The sequence below is a fragment of the Benincasa hispida genome, chromosome 4, assembly GCF_027475165.1.
Source record: "Benincasa hispida cultivar pf3 chromosome 4, pf3_genome.v1.1, whole genome shotgun sequence".
Taxonomy (NCBI): domain Eukaryota; kingdom Viridiplantae; phylum Streptophyta; class Magnoliopsida; order Cucurbitales; family Cucurbitaceae; genus Benincasa; species Benincasa hispida.
Window position 1 is genome coordinate 15,263,165 of NC_143481.1, and position 17,669 is coordinate 15,280,833.

Here is a 17,669-nt window from a genome sequence, read left to right on the forward strand (position 1 = left end):
ATGGCATTAGTCTCTACCCTTACTAGCCAGTCCACGTTTAGGCCTTGCCTCAATCAGCGCACGCCTTGTGCCTCACCTCTCTTCCTTGGATGTGTATGGCAGTCGTGCCAACCATGCCTTAGTCTTCAAGCCTATATAGTTACAACGCTTGGTTCCATACTTAGCCATATTTTTTCATCCTCCAAGGCACACATACAAACTCTGACTAGAGAGCCATATGATTCAACACTTAGAATATTTTCTTCTTCCTTTACCATTTTCAAGTCTCTTCCCTATAATCATATTATTATCATAAGTTAACCATACTTAATATATTAATCATCATACTTAAGTAGGGAAATCAAGGCACAGGGTTTAAACATAGTATAAAGCTTCAGGAACACATTAGGAATGCTTTTCATTATTGAAATCATGCTTGAAACAGCATATGAAAACATAGCATATAAACTTTCCTTTAGAAGAAAGTTCATGCTTTAACATACTTAAAAATCATTGAAGCTTTTAGCTTATTAAAGAGGAAACTCATGCTTTAACATACTTTGGAAACTTTGCTTCATGCTAGATAAATCATGTGTCAAACATAAATCATGGTTTGGCTAAAATAGGTGTTGAAAACATCTTAAGTAAAGCATTCATAAAAAATATGCATAGAAAGCAGATTAAGAATAACATTTACAAAACTTTGTCACTCACTGTTCACTAACATGAATTTCCTAATCTCCCAGCTTCCAAGGTTCCTCTTAAGTTTCGATCCCGAATCAGTCAAATTTTAGCTTAGAATCTTATGTTTAGTGCTAAGGTAACCTTAGAACATTTTTTTGGCCCTAAATTTAGCTTACAAACTGCAATGGATGTGAGACTAGGCATTTGGACAACCTAAGATAGTAGTGGGTGCCAAGATGTCCCTTTTTAGACCTGTTGGGAGCCTAATTTGCTCAGTTGGGTGCCTTTTTGCTTAGTTGGGTGCGTAGCCAGCTTCCCCAGCTAGGTTGGACGCCTAGATGAACTTCTTAGCTCATACTCAATCTTTTAGACGCATCCTAGACTTCAGTTGGGTGCCTAACATGTCACTGAACGACGCGAAGATGGTCAACCTCCTTTTTCTAACCCTATCTTCGTAAATTATTCCTCTTACATCTCCCTCTTGAGTTTCTTCTAAGAGTTCATGAAATTATGAGGCAAATGGGTTCCCTTCTTGGCATTTATAGGCTCCTCACCTCATTTCCTTGTTTGATACCTCCTCCTTGCATGTATGTTTGCGTGTCTTCAACATGCATAACCCAACACAATACCCCTTCTTCGAGATGTCAGCACTAGCTCTTTGCATGGCTCCTCCTTGCTTCATATGTGGCCATCTCCTACTTAGACTTAGTAAAGATTTATTCTTAATTCGCCACATAGAAATCCTAGCTGTCAGCTTCTAATATTGTCTTCACCTCCGAGTTGACCACCTCAATTGCATGCATCAACTCATGCATCTAAGTGTTAGCTCCTAGTGTTTCTTCACCTCAAAGTTCGCCACCTCCTTCTATACTTTAGCCAAAATTTCCTCTTTTTGTCCCCTCCAACTTTCAACTCCTATTTACGTGGCTTTTATTCGGATTGATGTCCTAAATCTCGTAGGGTCTTATAATTTGTACACCTTTTGTGAACAAACATATATGTAATTAATAATATTTGATATTTTATTCACTTTGTCTATGAAATATGTGATATTTTAGTTGCATTGACCACAAACCAATAAACTAACATCCACGGTTATCGTTGTGACTTAAACATATATGTGGAGACATACAGATGGATCATGTTTAAGTGATAACCTAAATGGCCTATAGTATATGGATAAGGTTGAGTACCTTATCCTTGTGACACTACGAGTATGGCCCGCTCTGTAGGTGTTAAAAATGTTGTAAAGTACTACAAATGATTTGATCCTGATTATTCGTGTATTGGACATGCGAGCGGAGATATTCTATACAAAGGAGTTTGTATAAAACCGGACCAGAAAATTCTTAGTCTCATTATATAACATCGTTCATAATAGAAACTTTCATTTCACTAGGATGACCATAGGTAACATGACTTGAATTCTGAGTGAGTTTTGAACTCCTGCCTATGAGAGCAGTCCTTTGATTTGTATGGGTAAGAGTAGCCAGATCACCGACTCAACAAGCCTACTATTTTGGGGATTCATCTGATTAGGGAGCTCAGAATTCAGCTACACAAGATGGAATTCACTCCTTCCCTGAAGTAGGGGTAAGTAGACAAATTGCTCCCTTAAGAGCTGATTCCTAGTCTTGAACAATAAGAAGCCACTCTTTCTTGGCCAGAGAGAGGTTTAGTCATAGTGGGATTATGATCTATTGTTCAGTAGAGGGATCAATGGTACTTAAGGAGTTAGATGTAACTATAGGGGCAAAACGGTAATTTGGTCCAGCTGTACTTACGAACAATTTGTAAAGGATCATCGTACTGTTGATTGGTTATATCCAATGGACACATAAATATATCAATAGTGCGAAGAGTGCAGCTGTCGGTATTTAGTGGAGTGCTCGACAGTTATAGGATGGTGGATAATGTAATAAAGAGTTTAATCAATTATTCACGTACCGTTGGAGCTTCAAGCTACAGGTCCATAAGGTTCCATTGGTAGCTCAAAAGGATTTAGTTGAGAATCAGTTTTTGGGTTAATTTGAACTGTTCAAATTAGTATGAGGGAATTTAATCATATATGATATAATTGACATAATGTATTTGATACATTATTGATTAATTAAAGGAATAAATATTTGAATGTGATTCAAATATATTATCTATGAATGAGATTCATAGTTGTTAAATTTAATATAAATATGATTTATATTAAATGCCATAAAATAGAGGAAAAAAACTATAATTTATATTGTATATGATGCAATATTAAAACTATAGGTTATAAATATAATATGATAAGTTGATTATCATATTTATTTATATTATGAATTATTTAGATAATTAATTCCCTTTTTCTCTCTAACCACGTTAGTGGGAAGTGAAGTGGTTTATGGCAAATTGGGATAAATAAAAACAAGATTTTATTATTCCAGAAGAGAGTTACACGAATTGTGGAGATTTTATATGATACATTGAAAGAGCCTATACAATAGTCTCATCGCCTAAACGATTGAAGCAATTCTCTATGCGATAGTGAGTTCTTCCTCCATCGTCCTTCTAAGGAAACCAAATGGTTGTGCCTTCTCTTTGGTTCAAGTTTCGTTGCTGTTTGTTTGAGGAGTTTGTGCTTGTTCGAAGTGTTCGAGTTAGTTTGAGGGATTAACGTGAAGAAGAGTTCTTCAAAGGTATAATCATTTGAACTCCTTTTCTAATTTCAAAAGCATGCTGTAATTTATATTATGATACATAATCTGTACTATTTACTGTAAACATTTGTTTTCAACTAAAATAGAATTTGGACGATCCGCTTTCGCTCATAGGTTCTCTGTAAAATGAGTTCCTTCAGCTTTACTCTAACTTAACCCCAAACAATCATGTTGGATGTCTAGTTCCTATTACAGGCACCCAACTTTCACCTTTTTGTTTACTTTGGATGCATGGTTCCTATACCATGCACCCAACTTTCCCTTATTTCCTTTTTTCTTGTTTTTGTCTCCTTCTCATAGCATGGTTTATTCCCCTTGATTATTTTTCAAAGTGTTCAAGCTTATCACCCTTTTTACTTTCCAAATATGTGTCCAAACATAGTTCTCCTACGCTTCCAAGATATCTTATAGGGTTCCTCAATGCAACTCTCTTCAAGATAGTTGTTTCATACTTTGGTTATGCTTCTCATGTGTCCAAGATAGTGTGCAAATAATCTTCCAGGCATCCAAAATACCCTTCTAGGCGTCCAACATGATCCTGCTATGGGTTTACTCACCTTGATGGGTTGAACCTACTTATGTGTTGTCCAATATTTAGCCAAATTTCAACTATGCGTCCAATACACACTCATTATGCTTCCAATTGGACGTTCAACGCCTCCTTCCTTTATTTATGTGTTCAAGGCCAATCTCTTAAGGTCATGCTCCCAAAGTGGTCCACCATACGATCAATATAGTGACCTATGCGTCCAATACAACCCTAAATGTCTAGATTGGTCTAACTAGGCATTCAACTGATCTTTTCTTTAACCAAACTTGTGCCTAATGCTTCCAAGAAGTATCATAAGTTCCCTTGATAAGTATTTTCTTCGTCTACAAGGTTTGAGCTTGACTCACTTTAACTACACTTCCAACCGTAGAATGACGAGTTGAACTTCCTTAGTTATGCTATGAGTTGAACTTCCTTAACTACGCTACGAGTTGAACTTCCCCAACTACGCTATGAGTTGAACCTCTCCAACTATGCTACAAGTTGAACTTCCTCAACTATGTTGAGAGTTGAACTTCTTCAACTATGCTACGAGCTGAACTTCATCAACTATGCTACCAATGTTGTTCAACTACGCTACCAATGTTGTTCCAACTACGCTACCAATGTTGAGCCCTACTTTCTTCCTACTAACACTTAGTTAAATTCCAAGCTTCCCCAGACCATGCTTTCAACCTTCTCCTATGTTCAACCGCATGGACCCAACACTTAGAATTACTACTTTCTTCGAAGCATAGTTGAAGACTTAGCCAAATTTTTAGCTTCCAAAATCCTAGCATGCGTTCTAACTAAGTATTCTTAACTCCAATGAAACCTAGGTGGCGGAAAGAGAAATCGAGGGCTTACAATAGTGATGGTAAAACAACCATGAAAGGTCAATGTTAATATCCATCAGCATGTGTTTGTAGGCTAGATTCCTCATTCATTTAATATATAGAAGCTTCATAGAATGTTACATGACATTCTGATAAGAAGGTAGGGGTGGATCGAGATGGGTGGTGGGTGCTTCTTGACCATATGAGGCATGCTCATTTGGTTGCTTTCAAAATCATCCCTAGATACAATGAAAATCAAGGTTCTTGAAGCTATGACTCTATTGTGATTGCAACAGATTGACAAGTATCCATTCCATTAACGTTGACAATATCTTTGTGGAGTCTAATTGTCTAGAGGCCATTAACCTGCTCAATGGAGTCTTGGTGGATCTCCCTAAAGTTTCTTATTTTGTTATTGAGGCAAAAACCATTGCACTTAATATGAGAGTCGTTTTCTTCTCTCATGTGAGATGATGTTACAGCTTCCTAGTGCACTCACTTACGAATCGGGTGGTGGAAGAGCTTTTATCTTCTTTACTCTTTTCTCTTTACCTGAAATGGTTTGTTATGCTTGTGTCTCTAGATGTTATTATGTAATGTTTGTGGATTGTCATATTCTAAAAGAAGCGTGTAGTTCCATAGTAATTAATATGTTTATTTTTTTTCATTCAAGATAGAGGTTCAAATCTCTATACCACACTTTGTTAGACTTAAAAAACTATAGAATTTCATTATAAAAATGTAGAATTATTACACGAATGACTGTTGGCCGACCTTTGAGAGTATAAGTAGGATGAATTCTATATTCAAACGTTATTATATTCTATGAAAGTTTTCTTAACAATATATTATATATTTTTTAATACAACAAAAGTATTCAAATTTGAAACATAAGTTGGCTGGGAGAAATTTTGGACTATGTTTCATCGTTGTATTAAAAATATAACAATATTTTTATACGATTTTTTATTTTTAATTAAGCATGCACTTTTTTAATTAAAATAAACATAGCTCAACTGACATATAAATATATTAATGATCTTGAATTCTGTAGTTCGAATCCCTCTAACCCTATTTGTATACTTAAAAAACATGTAAATTTTTATGTTATAGTTTGCTATTCTGTATCTAATGTGCTCTACTTGTGGTTGATTATGTACGGTTTCATTTATTTTTGTTGTTATTGTTAGTCCAAGTGTCATGGCAACACGTGTTGCATTCCTTTAAGAATTTTTAGGTCTTTGTGTGTAGGACTGACGTCGTCATCTTCCTCATTGAATGACATAATATACAAAATTATCTCCCCATTTTCTCCATAACTTTTTAGCTTTTAATGGTATTAGAGTTCATAAAGTCCAAATGGTATTTGGTATAATAAAAAAAAATTATTATTTGATCAAGAATGATGAACCCAAAAAATACACATTTCGAAGGACCATGTTGAGGATCTTACATTAGAAAAATCAAGTAACTTCACACTTTTTATAAGATAAATGAACTACTTCTCTCATAGTTGATTGGTTTTGAGATGGAAACCGTAACATTCAATTGTAATTTACTTGTGTAAAATGTATCAAGATTGATCAAATTTTTTGTTTATGAGCAAGTTAAATGAGTAAAAAAAGGTAGGGAGTTTAGTTGACAAGTGCTGAAAATGGTTGACAAATAAGCGGTGGTTTAAACGGGAAAGGCGTGTTTTGAAGGTTGCAAACGGTTTGTGTTTGTGTTTGGTGGCTGGTGCATTTGAATATGAAAGTTCAAATTTGTTGACCAAGAAGCCAAAAATGAAGAGGCAACGCGGTGAGTGGGGCCTCAAACACAGTGCCTCCCTTCTCTTTATGTATATATGTTCTTTGAAAATATCATTATCTGTTCACACCTTTTTTTTTAATTATTATTTAAAAAAAAACGTTTTCTTCATTCCTTGGGAGCATCGAGCCATGGACCAATACAACAAATCCAAACCCAACAATTCTAGCTGCTTCCTTAATCTCCAATTCCATACCAGCTACATCATTTATATTTCTTTCTATTCCTCTCTCTCCTACAACTACAACTCATCCTATTTATATCATCTCATTCAAATTCATTACCTTTTTTTTTTTTATTTTATTTTTTTTTTTATAAACAAAGCTCCACCATAATATACTTCTATAATTTCAATTTTTGATACTTAAATTTGGGTCAATGGTAAATTTATCGATTAAAAAAATATGTGAAATAAAAAAAGTTTATACATCCATAGTGTTTGCTACATTGCCTTTATGCTTAACTTAATTTATAATTTTTAGGATGGAGAAAGGTTTTGAGCATGATAGATAACTTAAATGATGTCAACCTTAATTCAACCATAATATCAATAGTTACGAAGATAGAAGATCGAGCCTTCAAACTTTAAGGAGGAAAAAAGAATAATGAACGTAGATGTATTTATAATATAAAGTGTAATTGCATTTTAGGCATGTATAATAATTTTGGTATTATTTAAAATGTTGGGTCATGAAGGGAATGGGCATTTGCGAGATGGGCTGGTATGGTAGGTCAAAGCCCAAAGAGAAAGGATTTGAAAAGGAAATGCCGAAGGGGTCAATGCCAATGGGAAGCTAAACCCTGAAGGTGAAATTGTGAGTGAGGCAGCGTGGGACGGTACACAAACACAAGGGTTGTCGTTGTACAGAGAAAGCGAAGATGATCATCCCAGTGCGTTGCTTCACTTGCGGAAAGGTAAGCCATGGAGAACTATAGTTTCAGCTTCTTCTGAGAATTGCATTTTCCTGTTTTCTCTATCTTTCTATGTGCCACTGTCTTTTCAGGTGATTGGAAACAAGTGGGATCATTACCTTGATCTTCTACAGGCAGACTATTCAGAAGGGTAAGGAAAATTACCTCTTGTATTCCGTCTTGATTTTTGAAGACTGTTCGTTACTAGATTTCTCTGGAGATGCTAATGCTTTTATTTTCCCCGTATTAGGGATGCACTTGATGCACTGGGTTTGGTTCGCTACTGCTGTAGGCGAATGCTCATGACTCATGTTGACCTTATTGAGAAGCTTCTTAATTACAATAGTAAATCCCTTTCGTCCTCCTTCTCTACATTCATGCACGAGTTGTTTGATTGTTGATGTACAATTTTGCCTACTTCTATAATTCGCAGCCCTTTCACACTTTAATCGCTCTCTGTTTCAGCTCTGGATAAGTCTGATACCAGTTAGGCTGGGGACAAGTTTTCTGCTTGTTCATGTGCAGGAGTCAGCTTTGACGTTTACTTGAGATAAAAGAAAAACTATGGAAAGATTCAGTGCTTAACTCGGTGTCCCGGTTTGTTTAATTGTTGATTTATACGAAATTAGGCATCTAATCTTCTAAATGTTTGCTAGTTTCTAGGAGTTACATATCAGAACTGTGTTCTATTTTAATTAATGTTGAAGTTGGTTAGAAAGAAAGGATGTAGTTAGTCATGCTGGTAAGCTTTCCGTTCTCTTAACTGGCTTTGTGAAATGCTGTCTGTACCTCTGCATTATTGCAAACCAATTAATACAACTATCATCAGATGTTTATATTGCGTCATTTGTTCTAAATGCTTATGTTTTTTGGTTTCTCAATGTTGAATAATGGATGTGAAAGTCACTTGACCAAAGAATAAAGGATGCTTTGTTATCCTTCCCACATGCTCAAAACTCAATAGAGCTTTAGTTTGACCTGTATATTGTTTAGAAATATGAAATGAGTTTGTGAAGTCCGATTCAGTCTCATAGCTATGTTTTAGGTCTTGTTGTTTGATAGGACGTCTGACTTGGAAATTATGTGTAGACTATACTTTGAAGGATGTCATTAGGAGGGACCATTGTTTCTCTGTGTTTGACGTTGTTGTCTGCAGTAACCCTAGAATGATATTGGTAGTGTTCCAATGTCCACTACTGAAACAAAGGATTTGTTTTACAATTGTTTTTAGAAGTTAGAACGGATTTTGAAATTGTCTTCAGAAGTTGGAACATGGTTTTTGTTTCTTAGAACAAAACTTTGTAATGGCATGAATTGAAGTGAGCTACTGGCGAATGATTTATCATACCCTGATCTTCAAGAATCGAACTTTGAGGGCAGTCCGGGCAGTTGCCGATTACCATTTTATGTTTTTTATACATCTTTATTGGGAGGAAGTGGTTCTTTCTACCAATTCAAATAGTATCATGTTTTGCACATTTGCTACAAGTCCAACTTAAAATATATGCCAACAACAAGGGTGTAACTGAAAATTATTAAAACATAATAAACTTATTTGAAATTTTCAAACATAATATTAGGGCCTAAAGCATATGATCAGCGAAAAGATTTCCTCTCTTCCAGGATTGGGTTATTATTCACTATATTGATGATCATAAGCCCAAATACGGTTGCCCCACTTTAAGATACCGAATGGTGTCCAGAGTTCATTAAAACATGGATTTAGGGGAAGGCAGAGTGGGGGTTATGTAGTCTTGAGATTTAAATTTGATGAGGATGTTCTTCGATGTAGTTATTATTAGAATAAATGGTATGTGACCCTTCATTAAAGTTTGCATCATTTCAATGTCATCAGATGCCTTATTTCATTAAGGGATGTACATACAAATTAATTTATAAATATGACCTTTCTTCAAATTATTTTTTCATGTTTTCCATGAGCATTTTTCTTCCTTAAAAATCTCTCCATTTGAAAATTTGTGAAGTCACAGTGTGAGGAAAGGTTGGGAGAAAATGACAAGTCACAATCTAGCATGTGAAGTGGGCTGAGTGTGTTATGGGTGAGTAGGGTAGCTAAACGATCGTTTGGAAAAAGAGTAGACGATCGTTGAGAAAAAGGGTAGACGATTGTTGTCAAATATTTAGACGATGGGAAAAAGGTAAACGATAGGGAAGCGTCTACACAATAGAGGTAAGTGTGTAGACGATGGGTAGGAGACTGCACGATTGGGTTGATCGTGTAGGCGACAAAAAGTACACGATAGAATGTAGACGATTGGGTTGAAGTGTACACGATAGGATTTAGATGATAGAGGAAATTTACTACATGATTGGTAGAGAGCATAAACGACAGAGAGAATTGATTAAGACGATCGGCCTTCACGACCGGTATCACTCGTCGTGTAGCGTTATTTATTAGCATAAGAAAAGCCACATGGCAGAATGTTAATGGCCTACAATAACAACCATGAACGAGAAAATACATATTTAACCACTAAATAGTGGAACCTGAAGCAGAAGAGGAAAGACGCAGAAAAATGAATAAAATTTTGTTATTTTACTTTAGAAATGTTGCACTCATTTATCATCTCTCTGCAAGCGAACGAGGAGCTGCTGCGACTGTAAGCTTGGTCTTCAAACTGAGATGACGAGGACTCGGTAAGACTTTTGTCATGATGTCGGCTAGTTGATCCTCAAAGGGAAAGGAATCAAACTGAAAGCTATTTGGAGGCAACCTTTTCTCTGAGAAAGTGAAGATCAATCTCAAGATGTTTTGTCCAGTTGTGAAGCATAGGATTGACGACCATGTAGGTGGCGCTGAGATTGCCACAAAGCAGCAGAGGGTTGGAGATGTTTTTGACACCAAGTTCAGTGAAAACTGATTGGATCCATAAAACCTCAGGGCAGCATTGGACAAACCACAATATTCTGATTCGGCACTGGATCAAGAGACGACCTTTTGCTTAGAGGAGCTCCATGAAATAAGGCTTGAACCAAGGAAGACACAGAATCCACTCGTGCTTCACTTGTCACCCAGGCAGCTGGCCCAATCGGCATCTGTGTAGCAAGTCAAAGCCAAAACAGGGGACTTTGTTAGAAGAATACCATGATTGGCCATGCCTTTGAGGTACCGAAGGAGCCATTTTGTTGCTTGAAGATGTGAAGTGGTTGGGGCGTGCATGAACTGACAGAGCTTATTGACACTGAAGCTGATGTCTGGTCTGGTCAGTGTACAATATTGAAAAGCACTAACTAGGCTTCTGTATTCAAAGGGGCTGTCCAGTGATTATCCATCGGTGAGGGACAGTGAGGCGCCAACAGCCATTGGAGAGTGAATTAGCTTGCAGTTAGTGAGTTGTGCACGTTCAAGAAGACTATGTATGTACTTGGACTGAGACAAGTGTAGGTGATCTAAAGAGCGAAACACCTGAATGCCAAGGAAAAAAGATAGATCACCGAGATCTTTAAGTGAAAACTGAGTATTCAAGTAAGTGATGAAGTGCTGAATAGTGGCAGGGGTTCCAGTAACAATAATATCATCAACATAGATAAGGAAAATAATTAAAGTATGCGAGTTGTGGAAAATGAACATGGATGTATCAGACTTTGCATTAGAGAAACCCCATTGTGTCAGGCAGGTGCTGAGCTTGGAGAACCATGCGTGAGGGCTTTGCTTGAGGCCATACAGTGCCTTCTGTAGCAGTAATACGTGATCGGGGTGTTTATCACTAATGAAACCAGGTGGTTGCTTGATGTATACTTCCTCAGATAGATCACCATTGAGGAAGGCATTGTGTACGTCAAGTTGTTGAATGATCCAGTCTTGAGACAGAGCAATTGACTGAACAAGTCAAATGGTAGTAGGCTTGACTACTGGATTGAAGGTCTCAAAATAATTGATGCCATAGTCTTGGTTGAAGCCTTGAGCAACCAAACGAACCTTGTAACGAACAATCTCACCAGATATTGTTTGAGTCTGAACACCCATTTGCTGCCAATAACTTTGCAATCCTGGGACAGAGTTATGAGAGACCATGTATTATTTCTGATGAGTGCTTCATATTTCTCAAGCATTGCTTGTTTCCAGCTTGGATGAAGGAGAGCTTCCTTGTAAGATCATAGTTCTGTTTTATCCAAGTCAGTAACCTCGAAAAACCAAGCCTTTGGTTTGAAAATTCCCATCTTAGACCGTGTAATCATGGGGTGGTTATTGGTTGTGAGGGGTAGGGATGATGTTGGTTCTAATGTGGTAGGGATGGGGTGTGTGGAAGCAGGGGGAGTTGGGAGAGTAGAGGTAAGTTGTGGTGAGGGAGAGGAAACAATGGGGGCTGATGGATCGGTTGATGGTTCAGGTGATTGGGAAAGGTGGGGAGGGGGTTAGTTGAGAGGTGTAGATGCAAATGTAGGATGAGAGGAGAGGGTTGGTATAGATGGAGGTAGGTGGAGGGAATGATGGTGATGAACATCATTGCTGTTGGAATTGGTAGGGACCTGATGTAGGGGAGAAGGGCCGACTGGAATAGGAAAGGAAAGAACTTAAGAGGAAGAATGTGAGGGAGAAACGACTGATGGATAGTTATCAAGGAAAGGGAAGGCAGTTTCATTGAAGATGACATGCCGAGAGACATAAATTCGACCGGTTGTGCGATGAAGGCAAAGATATCCTTTATGCAAGGAAGAATAGCCTAAGAACACGCACGGATGAGATTTATATTGGAGTTTATTGTCATTGAACGGTTGAAGGAAAGGGAAACAGGTGCAACCGAAAACCTTTAGAAGTTGGTAATCAAGAAGTTTGGAGTACAAAGTTTCATAGGGGGACTTATTGTCAAGGAGAGGTGTAGGTAGACGATTGATAAGATAGATAGCGTTATGGAAAGTGAAAGGCTAGAAGCTATGTGGAATAGAGGAGTGAGCAAGCATGGCTAGACCAACTTCAACGACATGCATGTTCTTTCGTTCGACAGTGTCGTTTTGTTGGGGTGTGTAAGGCAAGAAACACGATGAATTATGCCAAGTTTGTCTAGTATAGGAGAGAGAGCTTTGAACTCCCCTCCTCCATCAGTTTGGATCGATTTAATAGTGATGGAAAACTGATTCGCAATCATAGCTTGAAACTTAAGAAAACAGAGTAGAACTTCAAATTTAGTTTTCATTGTATAGATCCAAGTGAAACGAGAGAAAGCATCGATAAAAAGTAAGAAATATCTATCTCTATTTACTGAATTGATCGGGGAAGGACACCATACATCGGCATACACTAAGTCAAAGGGAGAGGGTGGACGAGAATTAGACACTTGAAATGGTAAACGATGACTCTGGCCATTTGACAATGTTCACAAACTGATACATTTGACTTATTTTTGTACTTCAGTTTGCATTTGGACAACACAGCATGAACTACTGGAGGAGAGGGATGTCCTAAGCGACGGTGCCACAAAGAGAAATCTGTGATTGCTGAGATGAAGGCAGTTGGATGAGATGAGGAATGGACAGATCGTGTAGCCGATGGATTGACAGAGAGCTTGTATAGGCCACAATCAAGTGTGCTCCGGAGGAGTGAACTCTTGGTTTGAAGATCCTTCACAACAAAGGAGTCATGGAAAAATTCGACATAAGCATTATTATCATAACATAAATGGCCGATGCTAATTAGATTTTGAGATATTGAAGGTGTGTGTGAAGAACAGAGTGAAGGTGAATTGGAGTATGCGATGTAGATGAAAGGAAAGAAGAGGAACTAGTGTGAGAGATGGGAAGAGACTTACCGTTTTCTACGACAACTTGTTCACCACCATAGTAAGGGACAGGCTGTTGGATGTTGGACAGGTCAGGGGTCATATGATGAGTGGCTCCGGAATCCATATACCAGCCTTCATCGGGATGATTTGTTGTTGGGGCAGGGGGAGTAGTAATGTAGGACAGCGGCTGAGATGGGGTTGGTGTTGCTTGAGCAAAATGAGCTTGGGGATGTTGAATGGTTCTATATTTTGGATCGTCGATGTTATAGTAGAACAGTGCTGTATGGCCAAACTTGTTACAGATTTGGCATTGTGGGCACTTGGAGGATTGGGATGGTTGATGGGTTGTTGGTCGTGCTGCTCGGGTGGATGCTCTATGAGATGTATAGTTAGTGGCAGGCATAGTAGAGAAAGGAGGGTTAGAGAGAATACCTGAAAGAGCTGGAGAAGGTCAGAAAGATGACCTGGTAGGTTGCAGCTAGTGAGGACGTTGAGGTTGAAGTGAGAGCTGGGCGACATTGGCTTGTATCTGTTGGAGTTGGTCCATAGCAGACTAGGATTCGAGCCGATAGTCATATGCGATGAGGAGGCTGCGGACATCGGTGATAGATGGGCGATCAGTTCTGTTCTGAATGGAGGTCACGAACGGATTGTATTCAATGCCAAGGCCTTCAAGGATATAAGGTGATCACGGTAAGACAATGGTTTCCGATAGCAACAAATTTGTCGGCAATGTCTTTTATCTTGGCAAGGTATTGAGAAACATTGATGCCATCCTTTCGTGTTTTCTGAAGTTGAGAACGCAAATCCATTATTCGGGCTGTGGAGGAGGATTCATAGACCGTTCAGAGTGCTTCCCATATTTCCAGTGCGGATTCGTATCCAACAATTTCTCCCATCTTATCTTCATTGAGAGAGGAATAAAATCAGCTCATGATCATTTGATTGCACTTCTACCAGTAGGAGAAATGGGAATTGAGTTGAGTTTGCTGAGGGTCGAGGTACTTCGGTGGCTGAGGATAGGTGTCGTCAATGAAGCTTTCAAGGCCATAGCTCATGATAAGGTTGAGAAGCTGATTCTTCTAGAGAAGGTAGTTTGAATCATTTAGCTTGATGGTGATGGATTGGGACATGTGAGGGAAGTTTGCGACTGGGGATTGTGGGGAAGGAAGAGTAGGGAAGAGATTAATCGGTATCGGATTTTGAAAAGGATGATGGTTAGGGACACCGACATAGTGAGGGCGAAGGGATGGTGGTGGAGGGCCATATTGCGGAGGGTAGAATGGATTTCGAGTAGGGGGAGGGACACACTGAGTAGTGGGTAGAGTGAACGACGGAGAAGATATAGATATGGTGGTCGGAGGTAGAACAGTTGAATGAATGCTTGGGTTTGATGTTACTGGTAGGGTAGAGTTTTCTTCAAATGTTCCTAAGCTCGACGCCATGAGAAAAGGGCAGGATGCTTTAATGCTCTGATACCATGTAAGAAAGAAGAAGAAAGGGTAGCTAAACGATTGTTGTCAAAGACTAAACGATCGTTGAGAGGTGAAGGCTAAACGATCGTTTGAAAAAAGGGTAGACGATCGTTGTCAAATATTTAGATGATCGTTGGGAAAAAGGTAAACGATAGGGAAAGTGTCTACACGATAGAGGTAAGCGTGTAGACGATGGGTAGGAGACTGCACGATTGGGTTGATCGTGTAGGCGACAAAAAGTACACAATATAATGTAGATGATTGGGTTGAAGTGTACACGAAGGATAGTACACGATAGGATTTAGATGATAGAGAAATTTACTACACGATTGGTAGAGAGCATAAACGACAGAGAGAATTGATTAAGACGATCGGCCTTCATAACCGGTATCACTCGTCGTGTAGCTTTATTTATTAGCATAAGAAAAGCCACATGGCAGAATGTTAATGGTCTACGATAACAATCATGAAAGAGAAAATACATATTTAACCACTAAATAGTGGAACCTGAAGCAGAAGAGGAAGAGGAAAGACGCAGAAAAATGAATAAAATTTTGTTATTTACTTCAGTAACGTTGCACTCATTTATCAAAAACACATCACCCATTCATTCACCAATATAATTCTCAAAATGAAATCGATACAGTAAAGATAAAACATATCTAGTTCTTCTGGTGATGAGGTTTTCCAATTCATTTGCTTTGTATTTCACGCTAACCAGTGTCCTAAAAGAAAGTAAGTTACACTTGTACTCAATGGTATTGATGGTTATTTATTGATCCTTCAAACGACGATGGCACCTTCGATTCCTTCAAATTATGCACCTATATAGCCTATAGGCTCCATTTCAGATGTATGATAAATTAGGAGACAACGTGGCTTATGACAATACACTAAAACTTATCCATCGTAAGGCTCACAATTGAATCAGCCAACAGCACCGCATATGATTATGTTTGACTGCTTTCCAGCAACGTCCTTCTCACTCAATATTATTGTGGCCAATTTTATTTTGATGGCAGCTCTTAAGTAATAAATAATAAATAATGGGATCTACAATCTCACTCACTTCCCCTTTTGTCCCCCTTTAAATTTCAATTTCACCTATATCTATCAACCATCAATCTGTAGTTGTAATTTGAATGCCACTTGGAAAACAGTAGATGAATAATGTGTTATTGGCAGTGACGTGAATTTAAAGAGGATGTTCATTGTAGGGGTCAAAATCAGTCACCATTAAGGGGGGAAATTTTTTTGCAATAACCATCCATTCCATCCTGCATATCCTAATTCTTATCTGGTTGGAGATGGGTTTGGATTGCTTGTGCTCTTTTGGCCCTTCGCTCAGATATCTGTGGATAATATTTTCTTCTCTCAACTTTTTTCTTCTCTTTTGCTATAAAAAGCTCACAAATATCTTCTCCGCTTTGGCGCTTATGAGGGCTTTTATTTTGTTCTCTTCTCCTATTCTCTGTTTATTCAACAATATTTCCTTTTGGTTTTCGGTCAATGTACTTTCTTTCCATTGGCCGTTTTTGTCCAATTCTAGCTAATTTCTAATTAAGCATAGACATATATATATATATATATATAAATCAAATTATAGTATGTACCCGCAGCCTCACAACCACCACTTTGATGTTCCTTGTTTCCATTGCCACCCCCATGCCTATATCCGGATGGTATTTCCTTCTCTCTCTTGGAATAGTTACAGTTATAAGTGTTGGGGATTATTATTTTAGTTAGTTAGGGAGAAATTGATTAGAAGGAAGTGAATGAAACGTGGTGATAATTTTTGCAGGTCCAACATCTGATAGAGAGATGCTTGCTGCTTCATATGAGTCGAGATGAGTGCGTAAAGGCATTGGCTCACCATGCAAACATTCGCCCTCTCATAACACTTACAGGTCCATACTAAACTAAACAAAACAAAACAAAACAATACTCTTTTAACTAATTTCTCTCCTCTCTCTCTCTCTCTCTCTCTCTCTCTCAATTAATCAAATTAATTATTCAGTAATATCTAATTAACCTTTTTTTTTAACCTGTCAGTGTGGAAAGAGCTCCAGAAAGAGAATTCTGAATTCTTCCGGGCATATTTCCATACTATTTCTCCCAATCCATTCCTCCGTACGTATGCTCCTTTCCAACTTCAAAATAATAAGTATTGTTATTATTATCAGTTTGGATTTCACAATAGATGAGTGCAAGCTGCACCCAATTTTTTTTATTTTTTTTTTCCATTTTATTTCTGTTTAGTTTAATTCACCTTACACACACGTACAACACTATTTAAATGCTTAAGCTCGTCAGTTTGGTGAAAAACATTGCATTTTGTAGCCTATAATTAACTATAACGCAAGTGAATATGTTTTAACTTTAACAATCCACATCTGTTTCTTTGTTTATTAAATATTTGGTCGGTTTTACTCATTTACAGCCAAATTCACGAGGGGTGAGCCGAGCGCAATGAGAAGACAATATCACTGGAGGTGACCCATAATTTGCAATACATATATGATGATTAATTAATTTAGGTTGTTTCTAGATCAAGTAAGTTCTTATACTACTACTGCTATTATTATTATTATTATTTATTTTGGAACAAAAAAGTGAAGATGTGTAAAAGTATGAATGCTAAATGTAAATGTTTAGAGAACCGATTAGATTTTTGTTTACTAAATTGATAAATGGGTTATCTCCTTGTGTCCACCACTCTGATCTCCATATGCTGATTGATTAATACAAGATATTTTCTCATAGCTTTTCAGTTTGCCTTGTACATATTAAAAAGAAAAGCTAAAATATATTATTTAATACTTATCCCTGTTGGAACATTGTTTAATTGGTTAATCAATTTGAGATATGTCACAAATTTGCATCCTGAGAGTGAAGCAGAATGTACGGCGCCAACTTGTGAGTTACTTGGACCATTTTATCTGTACTGCTGACTTGGGCCTTTTATGGGCCGCCTCAGAAGAGGAACTCCAGCCCACTTATCTTTATTT

At 37.7% G+C, this 17,669-nt stretch overlaps 2 protein-coding genes across 3 annotated transcripts; both read left to right on the plus strand.

The window, feature by feature from the left end:
• The first annotated feature begins 7,050 nt into the window (after window positions 1-7,050).
• Window positions 7,051-8,291, plus strand: LOC120076022 (DNA-directed RNA polymerases I, II, and III subunit RPABC5). Its single transcript, XM_039029800.2, has 4 exons — window positions 7,051-7,448; window positions 7,538-7,596; window positions 7,696-7,790; window positions 7,911-8,291. The coding sequence occupies exons 1-4, from the start codon at window positions 7,413-7,415 to the stop codon at window positions 7,934-7,936; spliced, it is 216 nt and encodes a 71-aa protein (XP_038885728.1). The 5' UTR covers window positions 7,051-7,412; the 3' UTR covers window positions 7,937-8,291.
• Window positions 8,292-15,954: 7,663 nt separating this feature from the next.
• LOC120075271 (uncharacterized) lies at window positions 15,955-17,373 on the plus strand. 2 transcript variants are annotated; one of them, XM_039028490.2, is made up of 4 exons: window positions 15,955-16,343; window positions 16,463-16,568; window positions 16,714-16,791; window positions 17,102-17,373. In XM_039028490.2, exons 1-4 carry the CDS (start codon window positions 16,269-16,271, stop codon window positions 17,155-17,157), a joined length of 315 nt encoding a protein of 104 aa, XP_038884418.1. In that variant the 5' UTR covers window positions 15,955-16,268; the 3' UTR covers window positions 17,158-17,373. The 2 variants fall into 2 exon arrangements, with proteins under 2 accessions (XP_038884418.1, XP_038884419.1); XM_039028491.2 differs by having other exon boundaries at window positions 15,964-16,343; window positions 16,714-16,795.
• The last annotated feature ends 296 nt before the right edge of the window (window positions 17,374-17,669 follow it).